This window comes from Zerene cesonia, chromosome 3 (assembly GCF_012273895.1).
Source record: "Zerene cesonia ecotype Mississippi chromosome 3, Zerene_cesonia_1.1, whole genome shotgun sequence".
NCBI lineage: Eukaryota > Metazoa > Arthropoda > Insecta > Lepidoptera > Pieridae > Zerene > Zerene cesonia.
The window spans coordinates 7,887,544-7,913,965 of NC_052104.1; the positions used below are offsets into that span (position 1 = coordinate 7,887,544).

The following is a 26,422-nucleotide window of genomic DNA, read 5'->3' on the forward strand; positions in this document are numbered from 1 at the left end:
TGGGAAGAAAATTTGAACATAGAGTACATAGAGAAAACGCGAAGCAGTCCATTATTTTATAATACTAATGCCATTGAAAAAATAGGTGTATGAAAATACATTGGACACTTCAGTGTATTTTATTGCACCAGACAACACAACCTTAAAAGTATGTATGTAAAGTATGCAGTAAAATCCATTAGTATTTATTAATTGTATGTTATTATTTTCATACAAACATTGGGAAACAAATCAACAGTACATCATTAGTATTTATAATAATTCGCTAAGATTCAAATTAAAAAATTAAACAAAAGTGGTATGCAAACTTTCAAATCTTAATTAGAACCTAAAGTATGTTCGGTTATTTAACCATTTGTTAAAATAAGTATATGAAGTTAACAAAGGTATATAACATTAAGAATAAGAGACGGAATATAAATATTTAACTCACCAACTTTTAATTGTGTTTCAGTAACAATTAAAAGTACATTCGGAACGTTTATTATACATTGGAAGAGATTAAAAATATTGAAGTGAAACCTCTTTAGAATCGTTGTGATTTCAAATCTGATGCAACGGAAAAAACGACAGGTAAGAGACACAAATACAAAAATGTGTAGAATGAAGCCGGCAAAGAATGAGACAGAAATATAGTACATACTACTATTTAGTGAGGTTTCACTTTTATCGTGTGTTAATCGCACAGACACCTTTTTTTTTAAATGTGCAAAGCTCGATTTAAGACATTTGAGCGTTTCTCCAATTCTTAAGCCGGGTACACATTGGTGCAAAGTAACATGTAATGCAACATGCAATGCAAGAATTTGACGTCCACATTGCTGCAATGTATCATGTAAAGTAACAGAATTCCTATAGTGTAGACGCCTTGCGCGCACGAACCGCGTCTACTACGCGCACGAACAGATTGTTGCAACTCTTGCGCGTAGCGACCCGAAATTTGTCGGTTTTTTCCCCGAACACAAAGAGGCGCGGAGCGTCAATGTGGACAGGTTGTGTGGTGTGTACGACTAGACGCGCGCGAACATGGAACAAGACGACGCTGCTGCGGCGGAGGAGACGGTTACATTTACGTGGAGTGAAGAAAAAGTGCTTCAATTAATTGAAGTCGTCGATGTCTTCTGCGTTTTATCACATGATTCACTATTAATAATGAAGCACTGACTATCATCAGAGCCCGCAATTGGTCGTCACGATCCATTCCTTTGCGTGTTCTTTTGCAGACTGAGCGATCCGTTCGCGCGCATCTCGGAAACAGATGTGAGTAGGTACATGCGCGGTTCGTGCGCACGTTGTGCGCGCCCCGCGTCTACACTGATGCAATGCTCGTTTCGTGTTGCATTGTATGTTGCGTTGCAGCAGTCTGTACCCGCCTTTATGAGACTTACATATGTTCCTACGTACACTGGATTTTTTGTTCTATAAACATCGTAATGAACAATTTTTTAAATGTATAGAGATTTAGAATTAGCAAATACATTATCCACAATAATGTTATCAAACCTACGCTTTCCAATAGAATTACTAATCTATTAGTCTATTTAAACGAGGCTTAAATTAAAACCAAAATATAAATATACATCTTGAATATTGATGTTATGCTGAGTCATGATAAAAAAAATGATGACTCGCATTTTAATTCAAAAATACCGATAATTGTGCCTCATTACTCTATAAATTTATTTTAAACTCTGCCAGTTCTTTGAAAATCTTCTATTTTTTTTTTCTTCTTAAACTCGACCAATTCTTCTAAAGTCTTCCTGAAATACGAATGTATAGTGCTGGAAGTTGTTCTCAATGGAAAACCGGTTCTGGGTCCCGTAATTATTTGGCAAAAGAAATACCACCAAGGTATTGGTAACCAGGGCATGAGGGGCTGAGATAGCTTCTCCTTGCAGATCTTTCTCGAAGGTATTTCAAGGCACGGGCGGTTTCCAACACATTCTGTATCAATGGGAACGAGGCCTGGTGTAAAAGGCGCAAGTATTGGACCCCAATTGCGATGATATGCGTATATTGTTTGAATGAGAACCAATACAAGAATCATCTGGAACTTTAAATGTTGAACATTTAGCAGGGTATGAAAGTAAAATACAAACTACGTAGGGTATGAAAGTAAAATACAAACTACTTACTTAATTATGATAACTCAAAATTAGAAAAACAAACATAGATATTGGGAGTACATGTTTATTGTAACAAATAAAAAACGATTTCTTAATATATATCAATTGGTCTATATACCTACCTAGTTATACTACTGAATTTAGACCTACAGAAAGGCCTAAAGTGTGACTTGCCAGTACTTTTCGCTGCAAAAAATACTTGAAAGAATCGAAATAGGCAAAATAGACGGAAAAACCCTTAAGTGTACGGAAAGCCACGTAGGAAAACTAGCAATTTAGTCTTAAAATAAAAAGGAGCATAATTTTAAAAGAAAGTACTTATATCAAAAACACGCAAGTTTGTAAGTATGTATAGATGTATGGATGTTTGTTATTCTTTCACGAGAAAACAGCTTATCGTATCTGTATGAAAATAGGGGATAGATTATACATTATGGTCTGGATAAGCACATATGCAACTTTTTGCCAGGGTACCAAGCGAATACGCGGGTTACAGTAAGTAGCAATTAATTCTTTAACTCTTATATTGTAGTACAAAGAAAATATTAATCTTGAGATATTATAATAATTGAGAGAGAGACCAGTTCATAAATATTAAACGCCTTTTATTGTTATTAAGAACAATGCTTACGAAGTACTTGGTCTTTATTTTCTATTTCTAGAGTAAATGGAAAATCTTTAGAGCTATAATTATAGCTTTTCTCTATAACGTAAATCAATTTTGTATGGGCAGCTACTTTAAAATTTTTTTTTTTTTGCACTTCGCATAACCGAATTTTAAAATTTCAATTAAAATTGACAGATATTTCCTCCCCACAACTTTCCAGACGTGTCTGTAAAGCTATTTGAAATTTTATTTTGAAATATTAGAGAGTTTTGGAAGCCACAAAGAGTCGATTTAATAACTTTTCTTTCTAGGCTTACTATATCGCAGCTTGTATCTTTCACCCTTATGATAAGAAACATATTATTCGTTATTTCATAAATAAAGCACCACCACTAAATCACTACATAGTAAAAAACAAAGTCACTTTCTCTATCCCTATGTCCCTATGTCCCTATGTCCCTATGTCCCTATGTCCCTATGCTATCTTTAAAACTACGCAACGGATTTTGATGGGGTTTTCTTTAATAAATTGAGTGATTCAAGAGGAAGGTTTGAATGTATAATACATATATAAAACTACTCGGATGTAATACAATGTCCCTGTATAAGAAACCACGCAAAATCGTTACAGCAATCACATAGACAGATAATAAAACGAAATTGTGCCCAAATCACCTATGGAATGTAGAATTTCTATAGCAGTATTATTTTTGTTAAAATACAGAATACATATATTTTGATGATGATAAGAAGGCCCTTACAAAATAATTTATTTTTCTTAAATAGCAGTAACCATAATTTAAGCGTCTGTTTAACATTTCTGATAAAATAAAACATTTTTATATATTTTTTATTTAAATTAATGGCCAAGTAGAAGGTAGTATGTACTTATTTTATAATTCATTATGTAATATCTAAAACCATAAATCAATTCAGCAAGATTTTTGCGTCGTTAAATTAAATTAAAAACAAAATGTGGGTATTATTTTTTATTTCTGGTCATCCTAGAACTAAAATTGATGGAACATAATAAGGATAAAAATAATACGTTGGATAGAATAAAGGATAAAAGATGCACACCGGTGGACATATTTGGATTTTCTTTTCTGTAGTACTTTTCGTCGTGGTACTGTCATTGTTTTTCTCATTAGTAGAATTTGTATCGGTAGAAGCATATAGCATTTCTCCCGTGAATAATATTATAACAAACAAAAATAGAAACATTTTCTGGGTTAATTTAGTTTATCTCTGGCAACTTTGTTAAAAAAAAATTGAATTTCGAATTAAGTACCAAACATGGCGCGACAATCGTTTAGAAACGTTTACGATGATTATTTTGTTATCGGTAAACAATTAACGATTATTGAATTACGACGAGCTCTTAAAATTTTACCTATGAAATTGTAGAGGAATTAAACTGTATTTCTCACAATTTATAAAAACGGAATGAAAACTGCATTTATACACGTAAGTAAGTATACGTTAGTCATAATTCCCTTAATGAATATAAAAATACTAATAACCGATGCGTATTTAACCTTGGATTATTTAATTTAATTTAAAACACCACATTTTTTAACGGCACTCTCCGTTTTTCTCATCACTGGTTCTACATAAAAATACTTTCGACCAAAAAAAAATTAAAATGTAAAGTGACATTATTTAGAATTTTAAAGTATGAAAATTAATCTTTATTTTCATAATTTTCCATAGCAATTTAATTGTGACAATTATTTAAATACATGTGACATTATCCTATTCCATTTTTCACGAGGATATATTCAATATTATTTTTATGACATTGAAACCGACATACCTTTTTATTGATTAAGTTATTTCAAACGAATGGAACATAAAATTTACTTAGAAATTAAAAACTTTTCAACGGATTTCAAACGCGATTTATTCATTATATTATTAACCCGACGGGGAGACCAGTCTCCCCGTGACCACGCTCGCTGTAAAGTGTTCGAAACGTCGGGTTAATAATATAATGAATAAATCGCGTTTGAAATCCGTTGAAAAGTTTTTAATTTCTAAATGTATAATACTCGCGTGAAACCAAACACAAGAAAATACTATAAAATTTACTTTTCATCTACATCAGGTGCGTGAATAAATTACGTCACTTTTACTGATTTTTACGATATGCTTCGAAATAGCATTGCTATTAAAGTGAAATAAGCAAAATATTAAAAAAGATGATATGGCATACAATATTTCACTTAGTCCTAGGTATTATGATGTGTGCTTAATGATGTGTGCTTCTCTTAACTTACTAGTAAAAATTAATAAGCACCTGTTTTATATTAATTACATACTACATACTATATGGATTGCATATTTTACCAAATACGTATATTACGAATAATAAAATGGCAGTATTAGACCTATAAATATATAATAAAACTGAACCGCTTAAAAATTAATTGTATTTGTATGCAATAATATCAAGATGTTATCGTAAACAAGCACCAAAAAAATCACTCTCGGTTATCTGATGGCTGTATGGACAGAGATCTGCGCTTAACGATTCAATACGCACGTTCGCGCCGCGCATGCGCATTGCAAGCACGCTTTTGGCGCCAATTTTGTTTTATTAGCAATCAGCTGCTTTTTTCTATAATTGAAACGTCTATTTTTTAATATCAATTAAATTAAGGTTAAATGTGTTTAAACAAAATAAGTAAAAAATTCATGTAACCTTTATAAAAAATGTTGTAATAGGTTCAAAATTATTACAAAAAAAATTAGTGATTTTAACATGGTTTTGCTTCCTGCTGTGATGGAATTCTCTGTGATAGATATAAGTTGTGTTATTAATAATATTATTAGAAAGTGTACAAATACCACCTTCAAAAAATTTTATGCGGGTTTAGCCATATATTTTATTTTAGTGCCATCCACGCTCAGTCAATCAGGTGAGTTATAAAAGAAAATAATATTTTTACTTAATTTTTCATACATATAATATAGAACGAGTAACAACCAAAAACAATGTATTTATAACTATATATGAAATATATGGAAATTGCTTAGCCAATTTTAAATGTGTTGACAATTTTAAGATACTTTTTTTAAACTTTCCAAATACCACAAAAGTTAAACCGAGCTGGTTTATTCAAACTTGTTCTATAAAAAGTAATGGACAAGTGAAATTTAATCACCATGATATATCGATTATATAAAGCATTAGCTTTGAGCCCGTGGTTTCGCCCGCGTAGTCATAGGAAAACTAGTATAAGGACCAATCCCGTCGGATTTTCAGAATATAACCTATCCTATGCCCTTTCTCAGGTTACAAACTCCCTATTCCAAATTTTATGCTAGTAGGTTTAATGGTTTAGGCGTGAAAAACAGACATGCGCCCCGCGGTTTCACCCGCGTAAGTCCGCATCCCGTAGGAATATCGGGATATAAAGTTGCCTATATGTTATTCCAGTTGTCCAGTTATCTACGTACCAAATTTCATTCTAATCGGTTCAGTAGTTTTTGCGTGAAAGAGTAACAAACACACACTTTCGTATTTATAATTTTTTTTTACGGCCCAACTATTTATTGATAATGAAAATGAATATCAATAATTAAGATTTAAGATAATATTGATATGTATTATTTTTATATTTAAATTTATTCTGATGAAATCAATGTCCTAGTTATGCACAGTACTCTTAATGCTTCGATGTACTGACTTGGCAATAAACTTGAACTGTCGCATTTCCTTGCAATACGTGCTTAGTAAATAAACATCAATTGCATTTTAATTTATACGAGAGAATACATTACGTGCATACGATAATGAATTAAAATCATATTTTACTGTTTGCATAAAAAAGACCTTGCGTATTTAATATACATTTTTTATTTAGATATTATATCTCTTGACTACCCTTGTCAAATCTCCATTTCATCACAGATAAGTGTAATCTATTAAATAAACAAAAACAAACAAAATATAATAAACTGATTAAATTATTTGTTTAATTGTTATACTAGCGGCCGGCCCGTCTTCGCCCGTTGTACGTATTACATAGCCTGAACGCTCAGGGATCACATACATACATAACGGTGAAAATTTTTTTGAAATCAGTCCATTGGTTCCTGAGAATAGCGCTCACACAAACAAACTCTGTTTTCAACCGACTTAATAAAGAGGAGGTTATCATATCGACAGTATGTTTTTTTTGTTTATTACGTCATAGCTTTTTACTGAGTGAACCGGCTTTTATGATTCTTTTTATATTTGAAAGCTGGTGCCTCCCATGCTGTCCATCTAACCCCATTTAAATTTGGTCTAATTCTGAAAATTTGAAGGCCGTTTCATTGTTTAATAAATAATTAGGCCTTTAATAAATAATTACCTATAGTAACGATAATCTACTTTTGGTAAAATACTAAATAGCCCTGTAGCTATTGTCTATGGTACATAATGATTTAACAAGTTTATGCATACCACTAGCTGACTGGCTGTTTGAAACAGTCAGAACATGTAAATAAAAAAAAATTCTAAGTTTAACCTTATTTGACAAACATTAATTTCGACATTCTACATTCACTAACACTACAAAGCGGATGAACCATGATGATTACCACCCAGTGCTGCAACTGCAACCTAACACTATAATTATTAGGATGTCACGTTAGCAAAAACACCTAACCTGTAATTATACAGACAATAGCCTAGTATCGTGTATCATTTAACAACAACATTGAACTTTATAGACTTGCTTACACAATGAATGAACTATCATTTATAATAAATTACTTTTTATAAACCTTTATATAATGTATTAGAATCATTGTTCTGATGTATTGAGAAATGTTAACCCTGACACTGATTGGATATTCAACTATTGCTAATACGTAATTTAACCATCTCAATTAGACTCGCTTTCTATGACCGCATCAAAAACTGTTCACGCGTTTATCAGTTAAAGTACGAAATAAACAGGTAAATTATAGCCTATAGTTTATAAACATACATATAGTTTATATACATAACTATATTTTGTAATCTGTGTTGAAACTGTGGAAAAAAATATTGAAATAATAAGAAGAATGGATATCAATAAATTATGTGTACATCCATAGATAATTACAGTATATACATTATATATATTTTCAAGGCTTAATTCTTGTAATTAATAATGCAACACAAATGACCATCACAATGGTGTTTTGAATGTACAATTAATCTTTGTAAATGAGTAAAGATTAAACTATAGAAATGACTTGTAAAGTAGAACGTAAGCTTATATAACTTTTTATATTGTAATCGTTATTTCTTAAGACATTAGAAGGGCGATAGAAATGTGGAAATGTACACAAAAATACTTGTTATAAAATAACTATGGTAACTGGGAATACCTACCAGGTTACTTAATTTAATTTTTCTATTTGGTTTTGTTATAGATATCAACAGTCATGGCCACTTCATGCGTACCTATTAATGTAACAAAAATTATGTATGAGAATACGACTAGGCTTTTTTTTATGTCATAGCGGGCAACTGAGCTGGTGGTTCGCCTGATGGTAAACGATCACCACCGCCCATGAACATTAGCAGAGGCTTAGACCTCTGAAAATGCTTTTAAGGGATAAGGGATAAGGAAAGGATTGATGACTGGAAAGAAGGAATGGACTGGGAAGGGCTAGGATAGGCCTCCGGCTCCCCCACTCACCGTACGAAACACAATAGCAAGCTATTATTTCACGCCGGTTTTCTGTGGGGGTGTGGTACTTCCCCTGTGCGAGCTGGCCCAATTCGTATGCTCCATCTATAACATTATATTTGCTATAGCTTCGAAAAGATTCAATCGCTACGAAGTTAGCTATTGGGTGCGTTTCAACTATCTACCGAACCAAGATCGTATAGAAACAGATGCACTAAAACACACAAACACACACACACACACACACACACAATAGATAATCTGTTTGATTTAGTTCATGAGAATCGGTGGAGCATCGCGACCCACACTAGTTGTCTTTCTTGACCAATAAAATTTTTCAAATAAGTCTTTAACTGTATAGTAGAACATGATGTGTACCAATACGATTATAAAGAGTAGTTGATTAGCATAATGATTGACTAGAAAGCCAAATCTTTATGTTAGCTGAGTTAGTGTCGATTATTGAAGAGAGTTTAACACCTTGAATTAGCTTGTTATTCATTATACAAATATTCATCAATTCACGTATTTTTCGTCTAAACAGGTAATAAAACTAAATTTTATTCAGTACCAAAAATGGTTATGTAAGTTATTTAATTCTAACACACCATTCGAATGTTACTATAAATATATCAATTAATCATGCACCTTATTATAAATACTAGTAGTGATCCTGTCCTCTGATACAATAGATAATAACACACTACGACTTGATTCACCGTTAAACTCTTCATTATTACTACTATATCATTAAATAAAGTCATATTAAACCATGAAAGATCAACACGCTATATTCTGTAGCAATTATATAGTGAACTAGCTGCGCCCCGCGGTTTCACCCGCGTAAGTTCGTATCCCGTAGGAATATCGGGATAAAAATTACCTATATGTTATTCCAGTTGTCCAGCAGTCTACGTACCAAATTACATTGTAATCGGTTGAGTAGTTTTTCCGTTAAAGAGCAACAAACACACACACATCCCTACAAACTTTCTTATTTTTTTAATTTCTTATTTTTTCTTACTTTTTTATAATATTAGTAGGATTTTATGTAAGTAGTAAAAATCTATAACACGACCAAAATGGGACATACCTTCGAAAAATGTTAAACATATCATGAAATAATTTTACACCGGTTGTAAATCGTACAGTCATTTAATTTAAAATGGTGAAAGTTCTTTTAAAAGCAGGATTCGCATCACCATTATTACGATTCCTTATATGTTCAGACAGGAACAGAAAATTATCAAGGTCTTGAAGAATCACTGCAGGAGCGCATTAAGGTATTTTAAATTATATTAACCAGACAGTTCCTTCTACTAGATACCGTAAATGAAATAACCTAACTTGCGTTATATACTACACACGTTTTGGAATCTATGAGGAAAACTGATTTATTAATATTATGGACGATTTAAGGTAGTTTCCGTACTCTTTATTAATTCAGTGAATTAATAAACTGCCACTTATTTATTTTATTATTCTTTAAGTGGGCCTATTTAATTACTTCAATCTTTATTTATATAAACAAAATTACAATACAACCAAAGCTTTTCCAAAGATCTCTTCAAGGAATACACCTCTGTCATTACCTAAACAAGCCATTACAGTCATTTTTCGATTCTTCGAAAAGTTACAGCTTCGTTAAGAAATTTCAAGTAGATTAAATTTGCTACCATGTAGGTGTTTAAATAATTGTATGTTAAACCAATCTAACTGATTAAATTATACACCTTGTGAATTGATGTTGACGTTATTGTATACTGGATTTTCGCAACGTAAATTCCTTAAGGCAATTTTGTATTGTAGCTTCATTAGTTTATTACCTTCAAGCGATAGACTTCAAAGTGATTCATTACTACGTTTTCGGAATATTATCGTCAGGAATCCAAAAGTAAGTACGTGTTGTGAGATATTGGATGGAACTAAATGTATTACCATAACGAATTGTTTTTAAGAATATTGCACGCACTAAATACGTAAAATTTAGGGGCTAAGATACAAATGCATCATTAATTTGAGGAAAGGACACTAGAAAAATTAAATTTATATGTAATATGTTGGTGCGACAGCGTACTATTTGTAAGATCCTCGAATGAAACGTCGGCACCAGCTTGTGTGATGCTTATGTATATCCATTGTTATGAAAGCCATTTTTATTTCTTGTATTTTCTTTAAACAAGAAAGGGAAGCATGAAGATGGTGTATATATTTATATAAATAAAAATTAATCGGGAGTGGCTCGGCTAATTCAGCTATTTTTTACGTTTTTGTTACGGCAACAGGAAGGTTCTTAGCGAGAAAAAACGTACCAAAGGCGAAGCCAGGTCGACCGCCAATATCTTATATATAACTTACTCTTGATTACCATAATATTAATTTCTACTTGTAACATACTAGCCACCTTTCACAGCGTTTCTCGCTAGAATTTCGCAATTATGCTACACTTTCACTGTCGTATATGACTATCATGTAAACACGTTTGTATGAATATCATCTTTTATCACCAAAATTATGATTGTTTTACCCGATTGCGATAGGAGGGTATTGTTTTGAGTGTATGTGTATTTCTATGGCACGCCCTAGAGCCTAAACGGCCTATTGGATTTTTATGTGGGTAGTGTTAATAGATTCGTTTTAGTCGTGATAGTGTATCACACAAAAAAAACTAGGATTTGTGAAGCCATAAAGTCACCTAAAAATGTGTTTTCAACATACATCAACTTTTAGTCTTCAGTGAATTTAACAAAATTGCAGCTTTCTTTCGGTTTTTTTTAAAGATATTATTTATTATTTATGGAAATTTTATTATTATTTCCACAGTCAAAAACTGTCGCACCGAGGCAATCAAATAATTAACAATGCGTTCTAGGGAATACACAAAATTTAAACACATAGCTTATTGCATACAATGTATTAATATTGGTCTCAGAACACATAACCTTCAACATAAAACACAAAGGAGCTTTCGCCGAAAATATGCTTTCCACCGTAATACAAATTTGATATATGTAGTTAAATCTATGCTAATATTATAAAGCTTAACAGTTTGTTTGTTAGTTTGAAAGCGCTAATCTCAGGAACTACTGGTCCGATTTGAAAAATTCTTTCAGTGTTAAACAGCCCATGTATTGAGGAAGGCTTTAGGATATATAACATCAAGTACTACGTAAAACTGCGGGGCACACCTAGTGATTACATAATAGACAAATGCATAATTAATGTTAATGGTAATACAATTATTTCCACACATTGTGTTAATCACTAATTTAACGACAGGTGTTGGGGGAGGGCATAAAAACAACACAAACACGCACATTCTTGTCGTTAAGCTCCCATCACTGATTGAATTATCAACCACGTGTAAGGAACATGGCTTTTATAGAAACAAAACTATGTATTCGGCATGTGTAGGACATTCTTCTGTGGTTAGTTTATTGTATCATCGGTAAAGAAGCTTGTTGCCTGATGGTAAGAACCTATGAAGATTTGTGGCGTACCCTACGGTCTTTTAACTTTCGCCTCTACAAATTGGGTTGCTTGGGAGAAATTGCTATTGAGCAACAAAGCCGCCCTTTACACGTCATATTTTATGTTTTCCTTATTTTATTGTTTCATGTGAGCAATAAAGAAATATTTAATTTCATTTTATTAAAATGGATTGTCAACATTAAATGTAAAATAATGTACCATCTAGGTTTTTTAAACAGTTGGGCAATTTTAGTAATATTTATTTTTGAATTTTGTTCAATTTACCTCAGTTTCTAAAACAACTTCAATTATTGTTAAATAATGAACCAGTAAGCAGAGGTTATGTCGGGACGGGACAATCTCGCAAAAAAATAAATAGTTGCTATGACTCTAATAAAATAAACACTAAAGTGAATATATATAGATAGAAGACACCTTTAAAAAGTATTTTTTATACCTTACTCTTAATTACGAACGTTACGTAAGTCCGCAACCGCTTTCTTTAGCGGTCAACCGGTGGTATCCGAATAATTCGGCTAAAAAAACTTTCACTCGCTCGATCAAGTTCGCTCTCAAAACGTTACAGATTTACGAGCAAACGCAACATTTTTTTATGCAAGTCATATATTTTTGTATTAAATAATATATAGGTAAAAATAATCTCTAAATGTATAAAATTCTCGCGTAACAATGTTCGTTACCAACTCCTTTGAAACTGCTGGACCGATTCTCGCGAAGTTTTGTGTAAATATCGGGTAGGAGAATCGGCCAAAATCTATTTTTCAACCTCAATGATAAGAGTAAGGCACGATAGTATTTGCCGGGTCAGCTAGTAGTCATGTACATTTCAAATATAAATGAACATTAATCAAGTAAGCTCATTACGCACAATAAATAAACTATATATAAGCTATAGGTAATGATTGCAATGAAATTTCGTACGGAGATGGCTGGACAACTGAAATAACACATAGGCAATTTTTTATCCCGATGTTCTTACGGGATACGAACTTACGTGGATGAAACCGCGGGGCGCAGCTCGTTTATCTTATAGGTCCTGCAAATAAGACTCCTCCAAAAATCAAATCTCCCTAATTGCAACAATTTTGCTACTGACAAGCTAAATCACAGAAGCAATAAGGTGGTAGAATGGAGCATGTCATTATAAACCGTGCAACTAGTCACAAACGCGAAACATTTTATGAATAACTAGCTGCGCGCCGCGATTTTACTCGCGTAAGTTAGTATCCCGTAGGAATATCGGGATAAAAAGTTGCCTATATGTTTTTCAGTTGTCCAGCTATCTACGTACCAAATTTCATTGCAATCGGTTCAGTAGTTTTTGCGCGAAAGAGCAACAAACACACACACATCCTTACAAACATTCGTATTTATAATATTAGTATGATATAATACTTACATGGAAATTTGACCTATACCTGCATTGAAAATAACAACCTTGTTCTGGATCTATACATATCGAACCTATGACTATAAACAACGTATGCAAAAGGACTATTTCTTAATAAAATTATAATAATATGCCACGGACATTCAAAGCACCATATTAAGATCTCACGCAGAGAATATGTATTTAGAGATTACTGTAATAGTCGCCTTGACCAAATAGCGAAATTTCGATAGAACTATTAGTTAACACGATGACCCTACATTATTTAAATAGCAAGTTGTTTAACTAACACGAGAGATCTTATTTAACCTGAGTAATATTTCGCAGTAGCTTAGCATATAGACCAAACGATTGAGTACCCACATATTAGAATTTGCTTTAAATTACAATATCTTATCTAGCTTTTATCACACTATCATACTAATATTATAAATGTAATAGTTTGTTTGTTTGGATGTTTGACCGTCAATCACGCTGATACTACTGAACGGATTTTGATGAAATTTGGTATACAGACAGCGATTTTGGATATCCGGGGGAAGCCGGGTTTTTCCTAGGTCCTGTATATTGCTATGAGCTGTATTTTGTACTCAGTTTTCCAGGCGATACTTTATCCTCCTAGCTTTCTCCAGACACCAAAATCATACCCCAAAACCGCTCCTCAAGGAAGTCTAAGAAATACAAACAGGCAAATAAATTAACACACTTTGAAATAAAAATATTATTGAATGTTGTATATTTTTAATACACATCAGTCCCATAAAATGTCAAAAACATAAAGAAAGATCCAAATGCCTATTAAAATCATTAATAATTTTATCAATTTTAATCTTTAACTTCATCAATGTATAAAAATTTCACCTATTTACAATGATTCCCATTCTGCAGCCATTATACTTATAAGTCAAGGTCATTGTTTGAAGCCATTCCAAAAACGACATTTCACCGTCGTTTTCCATCGCCGGCCGATCCTATTGTGAGTTTTAATCTTTAATCAAATCATTGTTCACATTATTTAGTGCGTAAACATAACTAATTTCAATGGGTTGTGTTACATCAGACTATTATTTGCATACATGATATCTGCCATTTAATTATATAATGCATGAGACATTCTCTATTTCTATGTTATTTTACTTTATAATGTAATTATGAAATACGTTTAGGTACATTCTACTATCCTACTAATATTATAAATGCGAAAGTTTGTAAGGATGTGTGTGTGTTTGTTGCTCTTTCACACAAAAACTAATGAACTGATTACAATGAAATTTGGTACGTAGACAGCTGGACAACTGGAATAACATATAGGATTTTTTTATCCCGATATTCCTACGGGATACGGACTTACGCGGGTGAAACTGCGGGACACAGCTAGTGAAATGTAATATGAGTTGCGTGCATAGGTTCTCTATAGTCCCAATGTTTTGTGATGTAACTAAACATACATTATTATCTATTTGAATGCTATCGTATAAGGATAAAAATATCTGATTGTAATACAATACATAATTATAATTGTTACATTGACCATCAGAAATAAAAATAGATAACATTAATATCCATAGCACCATATTTTTAATGACGATAGAAAATACCCAATAAATCTTCGGTTCAGATACGATTTTAACGTACAAATTAAAGTTATTAATCAACTTCAATTTCTCATTACCATACCATTATTTTATGTATAAAAAAATAAACCTTTAAATAATGAATTATAAAAGAGTTTCTATTTCAGTTTGGCCGAAGCACCTCACCTACGAACACATATACAACAACACACGGTACCCCCAGCTCCGCCACACGCCTCGGCCGTTTACTTTAAACCCCAGAAACACGCATGGTCAAGCAAAAACCAAAGGAACCGACTTAGGATATAATTACGTTAGAACTAAGAACTTACTCGTCGGCTTCGCCCATGACCCCTTCAGGTATTCCGTGCCGGAGGCTGATTACTCAAAAGGTGTCAGGTCAGTAATGTTAATAAGTCTATCTCTCAATCAAGTATAGTTAATTGAAAAATTTAATTAAATTTATGATAACTGTTCTCTAATACTAATTAATGCATAGTGCATATTAACACACCTACTGCCTCGGAAAATTAGACATCTTTTGTCTTCAGACTCTTTCTTCATATTACCACAGATAATAAATAAAATACTATACAAGTATTACTATTACTCACAACCATTAATGTCAAATTCATTCATGAATGTTCTTCAACGCTTCGTCATCAGGTTTCCATTATCTCTACATACAATTCATCCAATATGACACAAATTGTTGAGGCTTTTACACCATATTCCAGGGTGATAGAGCCACCACAATACATGAACAAAACTGACCGTGGCAAGCGTGGCGTGGTCCACCTCTACAACATGCTGACGTGTGCCACGGGATGCAATCCCATCTCATACAAGGGCTATGGGTGTTATTGTGGGATTGGCGGCTCAGGACGACCGGCTGATGGGATTGATAAGTAAGTGTATCGTTATCAAAAATTTATGGATATATTTGTATAATAATAAATACAAAAAAACATTTTTTTATTTGGTTGATTTTTTATCCTTCCTGACTAATATTATAGATGCGAAATTATTTTTGTTTGTGTCTTTCTTATCTGTCGCAACTGAGCATAATTTTTGTTGGGACATTGTTCCTAGAGAATGACACTACTTTTTACCACGAGTAAACCTCATATCAATGGGTATTTGGGTGGGACATTGATCACACGGAGCCACTAGCGGAAAGTTAGTTTAAAAGTGGGAATTTACCCAGTAACATTTACCATTTAAATAAAGAATGCTTTATAATCTCTCAAACCTTCGCAAACCTCTTCCAGCTGCTGCCGGCTCCACGACGAATGTTACGAGAACATACACTGTCCATTTTACACTGTCTACTTCCAGCCATACTATTGGACCTGTTATGACGGTGAGCCGCTTTGCGCTCTCGAGAACTATCAGAACCGTCACCAGGTGATCAATAGCTGCGCTGGGAGACTATGCGAATGTGATAGGAGATTCGCTATGTGTGTTAGACAGTACACTTGCCCTATAGGCCGGCCCTTATGTAGGTCCTCCCCGTTTAGGTTGCTTCAGAATATCTTGCTTGTACCTTGAATGTGACAAGTGTCAGATTATTTGTATGTTTTTTGGGCCGGAAACTTAAAAAAATATATATATGTTTCTTAAAAGTTTGTAAAGTGTATAAGCTTATCTGGCAATTAAAAAGCTATAGGTTAGAAAGAATATAGAAAATTTGATAACGAGGCGGGTAGCCGTAGAGATAGTGTATTTAAAGTTTATACTGTTATAACTTAAAGATACATTTCCAAATATGGTCGTTAAATGTAAATATTTCATGAGTCTAGTCTTAATAAATAAATATACTTATTGTTTTTCCATTCAACGCGTGGTGTGAAATACTTTTTTTATTTGGGCAACACTGAACTAAGACAGTAGGTATTTTAAATGTTGCCTTAATAACGTTACCGTTATAGGAATGAATCAAAGTAAAGTTAATACAATAAAATGTATATTTGTAATTAGTTCTAAGAAAATTTGCAATTTTTATGTGTAAATAAGTAATTATATTTTGGTATAACCACAGATAACATAATACTATGCTAATACAGTACTAGTATAACTAACAATAATTGTATAGATTTTTTAGAATACTAAGCGGGTAATAAAATACGTACTTAATTTAGATATTAAATATGTGTGATGTACTTATGTAAATACCATTACAATATATTAATTTTATATTTGGTGTAATGTATGCATATGATAAATTTATTTATTTTCAACGTTAATACACACCTAATCGTTTAAACAGTTTCATTAATTTATTTATTTTTATCTATATAATTTTATATTTTATAGTTTAATAAACCTGTGCTAAAAAACGAAAATGCTTCGCTTTAAAAAATACGAAATAACTTAAATTGCATTTTCAGTATTGTATTGAGAAGTTGTTTATGAAATTGTAAAGTCGCAGCTATAATAAGTTATTTTAGAACTTAAGAAAAACTTCTTCTGTACTTCTTTCTCTTTAACGTGATTCGTAACTCCCTGTAAATGTGAAATGTTTTAAAAAAATTGAATATTTTAAGGACTCTCAGTATATACGATCTAGAAGTCAAATACTTGTAAGAATTTATAAAAACCATTAAATATTCGCACTTTTGCCTCAACGTTACAAGAGGAAGCTAAACAACTGGATATGTAATTTATGTCAGTCTTTGAAAATGACAATCTATAAAGATTTCAATAGATTTTTTTGTACTCACTTCGATATGGCATTGGCATTAATAAATATTGCCTTTTATAACAAGAATTATTTGCATTAAAACGTCTTTTTTTGCTATTATTTGTGTGTCTTGAAATAAATGGTTCTTTCTGTCTTTTGTCTTTCTTTCTCAAACCCTACTACTATATTCTTGTAATGTTCTCTTTATGACAATTAAGCCCACCTCACATTTTGATTTATACGCGGGCGCCACTTTTATAATCCAATAACCTGTCCGATGTCTCTACTTACAATTCTGATGATTACGACACAGCTTTGTCAAATCCGTCCCGCTGTTTGGACAATAGATAGAAATATAGGATATACACGTACATACCTGAGTACGTACGAAAAAAATTTCCCTTCTGTCGCAGTGGGGTAAAAAATTGTAGTGGAGTTGAGAGTAAAGAATAAATGGGAACTTTGAATTCTCCAACAAATTGAGATATTTTTCAGTTTCAGCGCAATTATAGCAGCAACGCGTGAACGCAGAATTGCGGAGTCCTGGGTTTGAGGCCCGATGGGGCACAAAGAATGTCTTGGTCTGGCAGGACACAGAAGGCTAATCGCCTACTTGTCTATTAAGAAAATCGATCAGTGAAATAGATATCATCTGCCCCATACCCCACTAGGGACTTCACTTTATATGGTTTTATATGGTTCAAAACAATTAGTCGTTATTTAACTCAACTCTCGATGCAAATAAATCCTATCCTATTATGGTCATCATATCTGCTAAGTACAATTCACCCTATTCGAAGAATCAATTAATGATGATGATATACCGATACAAAAAATTTAACTCGTCAAATTAATTTCATGCTTAATCGTTCTTATCGTAGCAATATCATCACGTAGTTAAAACAACAACAGAAATCTTCATTTTAAACGACATCGCAACTGCATTGTAAGTATAAAATAATTGTTAACAAAAAAAAAAGTCGCGGCCCTAATTTAAATGGGACGCAACAGCAATTAAAATGAATCATCATAATCGGTTCACTCAGCAGAAAGTTCTGAGGTAACTAAGCCAAAAATATACGGAGGTATTCATTCCCCCTTTTTATTGAAGTCGTTTGAAAACAGGTTCCACTCTTAAAATATGGTTTAACTAACGTTAACCTTAGCTAACGAACCCTGCGTAAATTTTTCTATCAGGCATCTTAATCTTTAAAAATATGGAAAAGTAAAAGTCACGTATAAACTTATTTAAATAAATCAGTTAAAATAACTGTTAAAACAGTTGTTTAAGTAACTAAATGCGATCGCATTAGGTAAAACGCATTTAGAGAAGTGTAATCACATATCCGAAATGCGTTTTTTAATTAAGCTTCTATATGATTCAATCAGTCAAAAACTATCCAACTTCTAAATTTAGGATGTTAACTCGCAAATACGATTGCTCTTTCCTAAATTCAGTAACGACTAATTTAACTAAATTTTGTGTAGTGAAATAAACACATAACCTAAGCAAATCGAATTCCAGATGGCGACACGTTCCATATTATATAATATTTCCTTTATAATATTATTATTACTGCAACAAGTTCGAAGTAATGGCAACCCAGTGCCAGAAAATTGCTTGAAGAGTCGGCGAGACGGATCCACCAAGATAAACATCCAATGTATAATTTACTATCCGTATTACTACCCATACTACTATTATTATTACCCTTATCCATACTATTACTACCCCTACTATTACGTTTATGGATAATATAAGTAATTAATTGAATAAAACAAACTTTTAATTTTTAGTTTCATAGCATTTAAATCCTACTATCCTACTTCCTACAAATCCTATCCTACTTATATTATAAATGCGAAAGTTTGTAAGGATGTGTGTGTGTTTGTTGCTCTTTCACGCAATGGCTACTGAACCGATTGCAATGAAATTTTGGTACGTAGACAGCTGGACAAATGGAATAACATACAGACAACTTTTATCCCGATATTCCGACGGGATACGGACTTACGCGGGTGAAACCGCGGGACGCAGCTAGTGCTTTATAAATTATACATGACAGAAAACTTCTTTAGCATACGAGTATTAGCTCCATCTGTTTGTATGTAACCGACGTATTTAGACTCGATTTTGAACCACTTAAAACAGACTGATTTATTTCAAACTTTGTACACTTATCAAGGACCGGTGATATTAAAATTATTTCATGAGTTTATCTTATTAACCTGATAACTATCGCCAGGATTACATATATTATGTATAAAGAGCAAGTGAGACAATTAAATTGATTTTTTTTATTGTGCATTATTTAACCTTTGCTCAAGAATTGTTTACTTTAGTGATAACTCCTTATGGGAGAGTAAACGCATCGTTACGTAACGCGTTACGGCACCAGTCTGTCTGGTTTCCTTTTCTCTCACGCATACAGCAGCGGCCGGCAAGTTCCTCTTGTCTCACTCCAACCCACAACGATAGTATTTAGTTTAAGTTTTCCCCTTTTTATTATCACAGTTTTATTAATCAAACACATACAGTCTAAATAAAACACATAGGAACCATAAAATATAATATATTTCAATATATGCAAACAATTTGTTTATGAATTAACAATTCTACAAAAACTTCACACCTCCAATGATGTTGACGGGACGTCCTTTGTATTTTTTTGAAATTTCCTTCTCAATCTGAAAGAGAAGATACAAATTTATATAATCTACATACTAACCTGCTAAATTTTGAGATAGATAGTACATAATATTTAATACTTCTATGTCAAATTCTTTTAGTGTATTCGCCTCTTTTATATGATCTTTAAAGAACAAATAAGAAATTCTCAAAGCAAAATCTATCAAATCGAATGAGCTCTTCAAATCATCAAGTAACTCATTAATGAAGCACAACATAATACCGATTTTTTTAAACAATACCAATTTAAAAAAAAAACATTTAGTTATATAAAATTTTACATACATTAGCCTGCAAGTCAATCGTCCGTTCCACCAAACGAGTCAACAGAGGGCGTAGTTCTATCGCCCTCTCACTTGCTGCCTTTTTCTTATCTGCCTCTCTCTCTGATAAACGGGCCATTTTGTCGCAAATCGCCAACTTCTGCTGTAACTGCGCTGTTAGCACGTCTACGTATCTGTTGAAATGAACATTATAAATGATCGTACTAATATTATAAACGCAAAAGATTGTAAGTATAATATAAATAAAAGGTTGTATGAATGTTTGTTACTCTTTGGCGCAAAAACAGCTTGTCGTATCTGTATGAAAATTGATACAGGGATTGATTATATTCCGGATTGACGCCATGGGTTATAAGCTAGTATTACATAATTATTTCATAGTTGAACTATATATTTTTTTAGAGTAAAGTATAAATGCTTGCATTAGTGACACGGTTTATACGTTGTTTGTACCGAAAAAAGCCCTCATACTGGACAAAAGAATATTTTGCTCCTGCTATAAATTTTTTATAGAAAATACGAGATGTCAACTCTTTCCTTACTCGGACTTAATAGACGAAATGTATTTATTAAAACTAAAAATCAAAAGCTTCCATTACGAACACAAATTATTGACCATGCCAATAATTCAGAACATTTTATTATGTGTTTTGGCAACAATAAAAATTACTTCCATCTCTAAAAGCGTCAACTATCCAACTACGTGGGTCATAAGATACCGCCTGATGACGCATTTATTTTTCCTAATAGCGTAATATATTATCATTTTTTTGTTATAGTACTTACAAAACACAAAGAGAGGCTCTAAACACTATGAATAACTTTAAATAATTATAAAGTATATAGTTATATACTACTAGTACTTTTGAAATGTAATCAAATGTAACTCAGGGGAGATAGTGCTAAATCTTTTGTGTACAAAAATCTTATTTAAATAGCAAATATTTGTAACCTACAATACATTTTTGTTGAGAAATAAATCATTTTATTATTATCTTGTACAAAAAACCAAATGCATCCTACTACCTACCTACTACCAAATTTCATGTACATGTATTTTTGTTGCCAAATAAAATTATTATCCACTAGCTGCGCCCCGCGGTTTCACCTGTATAAGCCTGTATCCCGTTGAAATATCAGAATAAAAAGTTGCCTATATGTTTATCCAGTTGTCCAGCTGTCTAAAATAAAATTTCATTGCAATCGGTTCCATAGTTTTTGCGTGAAATAACAACAAACACACACACACACACACACACATCCTTACAAACTTTCGCATTAATAATATTAGTAGGATTATTAGCACGGGTTATACTAACTTGTGCGAGTGCTTCACGTTATGCAAGTGCGCAATCTCCGGCGCGGTGAGCGCTTTAGTCGCTGCCTGAACCGTGTCCAACATGGCCGCCAGCGCCGCCTCGCTCTCGGTCGGCAACTGTTGTATCAGCGAGTACGTCTGGCTCTCGTTCGATAACATCGTCTCGTATACACGCATCTTGAGGAACGATTCGAGCTGTTAAAAAAAAAAATAAAATAAAATAAAAAATAAGTTTATTTCTCAACCATACAATAAACACATACAAACAAATATGTACTTGTAAAATAACGTATTAAGTTTTGTAATAACGAAGAAATCAAAAAGCACTATTTTTTTAGAATTTCAAATATTATATTAATAACAGAGACAATGGTATGTAATGTTAGAGTTGACATTTTTTGTATAACCTTGACTATTCTCTATCTCCTCTTATTTGCAATTCCCTTTTTGTATCTTCCCTTCCGAAACAAATTTTGTTATAGTAGCGTTTGATCTTTTTTTATTAGTGTTTTTAAGTCTACACTAACTTAACCCACATTTTTTTTCATCAATTATACTAACTTCGACAAGTTGATCAATGATTTGGTTCCTAGTACTAGGGTTGTCTAATAACGTGAGCGCCTCCTTCCCGCGCGCCACTCCACCTCCCATCCCCTGCTCCTCCACCACTATACCAGCGTCTTCTATTGATACTTCTGCTATGGTTGACATGTCCTGAAAGTGTATGTGTTGTGAATCTTAGAAGCAACATTTTTGCAATTTAAAGGCAATGTTTTTCAGTTTAAATGATTCAAATAAACAGGGATATAAACTTGTAGATTAATCTTAAGAAAATATACCTCTATCAAACACAAAAAATACTTTAAAAAAATTTTTTTAAGAGCCACACGAATTTGCCAACCGTTCAAACTCAAAATGTACGGTTCGCAAATTAAATTTTAAGTGTTTCAAAATTGAAGTTTATTTATAAAAAAAAACTTACAACTTCGCCGGGAGCTGCGTCAATGTTGCCCCAATCAATTTCCCCTCCAGTATCTCCGTCACCAAAATCTATTTCAGCTGGTGCGTCGGTCGGACCAAAGTCTATGGCGCCATCTCCAAAATCGATCTGTTTGAAAATAGAGTTTCTTATTAAACTTGTGACCCTTTTTTGTAAGGATAACATTGATTAATAGCATAAATTAAGACTGTAGAATAAAAAAAATTCATTTATTTGAAACAAACTTAGGTTTCTTTGGAGAATGTGTCTAGAAGTAAAGTTTTAATTATAGACCAAGAAATATAATCCCAATTGTGGTGCATTTCATATTTGTGTATCTGAGTAATATTACAGATGTAAAGATTTTAATTTTTGATATATATTTAAAGGAGTTCTTAAAAGGTGTTCGTTCATAGAAATACCTGATCTCCAGCTCCTTGCTTGCCATCATCAATTTCAATGTGAATTGCATCAGGTTCCACACTCAACGGAGCTTCACCATACATCCACTCATACACTGTGGTGTTGCCATGTTCCACCACGTATTGTAACAAGGGCAATACATCTGAGGCATCTTCTCCGAGCATGTACTTTGTGAATGCGGAATACAGTTCTATACTGGGACGGACTGGCTTGAGCGAACTGGCAATCTAATAACAAAAAGAATAATTATTTTTTAAACATTAATTTATCATGTAAATCACACTAATATTATAAATGTGAAAGAGAGAAACTGAAAATAAATAGGTCCATTTCAATATTTTATATTTATTTATAAAAACACTTGCTGCGCCGCGCGGTTTCACCCTCGGATGTCTGTATCCCATAGGAATATCGTGATAAAAAGTTGCCCATGTTGCCAGTTGTCCAGGTATTGACATACTTTGGTATGTAAATTTTTGGTATGAAAATTTCCTATATCTCATTTCAATCGGTTCAATAGTTTTTGTGTGAAAGAGTAACAACATAAGTAACATACACATACATCTATCCTCACAAACTTTCACATTTATAATATTAGTATGATATAAGACTTTACATAACGCATAACATTATAAGGACTTTTTTTTCTTTTCTACTCCAGAACTCCTAATCAATAAATAATAATTTGTGTGATTTAATATTATAAAATTGATATTAGCATTAGTATTTAAGTAAGAACAGATATGCTAATACAGCATTATATATTACTTCATAATTACCTCATGATATATACCGGGAAGCTCCTCTAAACGCTCCACTAACTCCCTTTTTATTTTGTCCCCTTTGATTCCGAGTTGTTTGCATAGATTAAGAAATTCAGTTTTAGTTGATGCTTCACTCTTCAAATAATCATTCTTTTTCTTTTCACATTCCTTAAAAAATAGGATAAAGTTAAAGGCAAGTATATTTATTGCAGACTTTTATTCTTTAACAAATAAATACAAAATTCCTCGCTAGAAAACGAAAATTTGTTTTATATTTTCAGACATAACATAGGAATGTATTTATGAATGCACTTATAGTGGTAAAACATTTTCCTGGGTAGCACTTATAGTAATGACGAGATCAAAGTATGCGTAGAAATAGGAGCATTTCATTTTTTTTTTTTTTGTTAAGTATGATTGATTAACAACAAAACATAATGTTTATCAATAAAGATATAAAGGTGAAACATTCTAAAATATAGATATGTAATCATTGGAAATTTTACTCAAGTATTAAAATTATTGGTACACTCCAATAAGAATGTCATATTATTTACTTACAACTTGTAACTGCTCCTCTTTTGCTATCTGCTTTTTTAAGCCAGGAATTTCATAGCTTATATTCCTTGCTAGCATTTGAGCAGCTTCAGCCAAGTAGAGATTGTCTTTTTCGTAATTCTTTACAACATCCAACCAGTCCTTCATTCTTTGCGACCCATACCTTCCAAACAGATTCTTAGTATCTGCCTCAGTTTCTTTCAATATCTCAATGATTTTTAAACAATGAAAGTAGTTTATATAACTCCCAGATAACAAAGCGGCTATATCATTGTGGGCAGGCATATCCTGGATGGCATTATTAATCTTTTCCCTAACGGGAAGAATGTTTTTTTGCCATTCTTTATTTACGTGCCTTCGGCTGACTAACCAATCTTGAAGTTTTCCTATATTAATGTCGATGGGTATATTACTCTCCTAGAACATAAATTGTTTCAAATTGAAGAACTACTGCTTGAAAAATAAAATAAATTATAACCTCCACGACTACTTACGTCCATTGCAAATATGTGTTTTATTAGATGTACAGGATGGATACAATTTCTTTCGCTTATTTAATAATTCTTTTTACATTCACATTTCCATTTAGTTTTATTATTTGCCAAATAGTTATAGTGACGTATGTAGAATTTATTTACTAATACCTGTTTGACATTAACCAATTGGCTGTCACTTTCACATGCCAAGTCACCAGTCAAAAGTCACAAGTACTTCCAGCGAAGTTACTGTCAGCAAAAAGAATACACATCTCCTCGTTATTTCCCCCTATATTTCTTGATTTTTCTACCATTTTATGATTATCGTATTAGCGGCCCCGCTACGATGTTACTTATATATTATAGCCTTTCTATATAAATGTACTTTAAATATAATGCTTCAATTAGACCGAACCTATTCCTGAACTAAACTAGACACATAAACAAACTCTTCAGCCTTATTATTGTACTATTATGACTGTAATGTAATTTCACGCTTCGTAAACCAATCGTGTTATAAATCAATATAATAAAGCTTATTCGCATACAAACATTTATTGTTCGTTAATAACCCTTATATCATATACCTATGCATATTCTGAATACACTAAGAGCGTTAATGATAAAAAATAACGTTCAAATTTTATTTTATGGTACCAAAAAGGTACAATGTGACATTATTACGTGTTATTACTAAGACGTATATTTGTCTTTCTGTCCGAATGTCCGTCTGTCCGTACCTTATTTAATTATATCACTTTATTTTGCAGTCCTATAATACGTAAAATACAGTACATTTATGTTTGTATGTAATAAAAATATACTAATATTGGGAGTGCAGAAAAGGCTTACCTCACCTTCCCGCGACTCCGCCTTGCATTGTGCTGATTTTTATACTAATATTTTTTTGCATCTGAACACTGAGTTTGAAGAAAACAAAATAAAAGAATTCATTTGTTACCATTGATAGCAGAAATAATAAAATAATATGAGGCTCTTTAGTTCTTTATTCAAGTATTCCTACTTGCTCCTTATCTTCATATCTCTCTTAAGAATAAGGAAGTAAGGAAAAGGAAGATATTTATTACCTTATCCCCATTATTACATTTTAAACAGCATGTGTACCTCAATCTGTCTGTCCTTTTTTCACTCCTAAAAAAATAATCTAATCCCATCCTAAACGGTTGTTTACTGAACCGATTTAAACCGATGAAATTAACAAATAGATAGTTTTAATGTCACAGTACTGGAACTTAGCGAGTGAAAACCCCGTATCTATCTTTTTTCTCAATGCTTGTGGTGGGTTGTCCACGTATTTGTTATCCACAAAGTAACATTTAATAGGGACTAGCAAATTAGAAAATTTTTTAGTTACATTCTAAGCCTC

General features: G+C 32.5%; 2 protein-coding genes across 2 annotated transcripts; one reads left to right on the plus strand and one right to left on the minus strand.

Moving 5' to 3' along the window:
- The first annotated feature begins 5,471 nt into the window (after positions 1–5,471).
- LOC119837567 lies at positions 5,472–17,028 on the plus strand. The gene is made up of 4 exons (XM_038363195.1): positions 5,472–5,654; positions 15,029–15,260; positions 15,599–15,769; positions 16,133–17,028. The coding sequence occupies exons 1-4, from the start codon at positions 5,498–5,500 to the stop codon at positions 16,410–16,412; spliced, it is 840 nt and encodes a 279-aa protein (XP_038219123.1). The 5' UTR covers positions 5,472–5,497; the 3' UTR covers positions 16,413–17,028.
- Positions 17,029–20,101: 3,073 nt separating this feature from the next.
- Positions 20,102–25,236, minus strand: LOC119838326 (CDK5 regulatory subunit-associated protein 3). The gene is made up of 9 exons (XM_038364218.1): positions 25,054–25,236; positions 24,563–24,976; positions 24,017–24,169; positions 23,237–23,464; positions 22,818–22,943; positions 22,397–22,549; positions 21,837–22,030; positions 20,519–20,690; positions 20,102–20,232 (listed from the first exon to the last, which is right to left on the minus strand). The coding sequence occupies exons 1-9, from the start codon at positions 25,057–25,059 to the stop codon at positions 20,161–20,163; spliced, it is 1,518 nt and encodes a 505-aa protein (XP_038220146.1). The 5' UTR covers positions 25,060–25,236; the 3' UTR covers positions 20,102–20,160.
- Positions 25,237–26,422: the final 1,186 nt, after the last annotated feature.

Coding starts and splice junctions, on each gene's coding strand:
- LOC119837567 (XM_038363195.1), top strand. CDS start 5,498: ATGGTTTTGCTTCCTGCTGTGATGGAATTCTCTGTGATAGATATAAGT. Junction 5,655..15,028: donor ATCCACGCTCAGTCAATCAG/GTGAGTTATAAA, acceptor TTTCTATTTCAG/TTTGGCCGAAGCACCTCACC. Junction 15,770..16,132: donor CCGGCTGATGGGATTGATAA/GTAAGTGTATCG, acceptor AACCTCTTCCAG/CTGCTGCCGGCTCCACGACG.
- LOC119838326 (XM_038364218.1), bottom strand. Junction 24,170..24,562: donor AAGAGGAGCAGTTACAAGTT/GTAAGTAAATAA, acceptor CTATTTTTTAAG/GAATGTGAAAAGAAAAAGAA. Junction 20,691..21,836: donor AACGTGAAGCACTCGCACAA/GTTAGTATAACC, acceptor TCATTTCAACAG/ATACGTAGACGTGCTAACAG.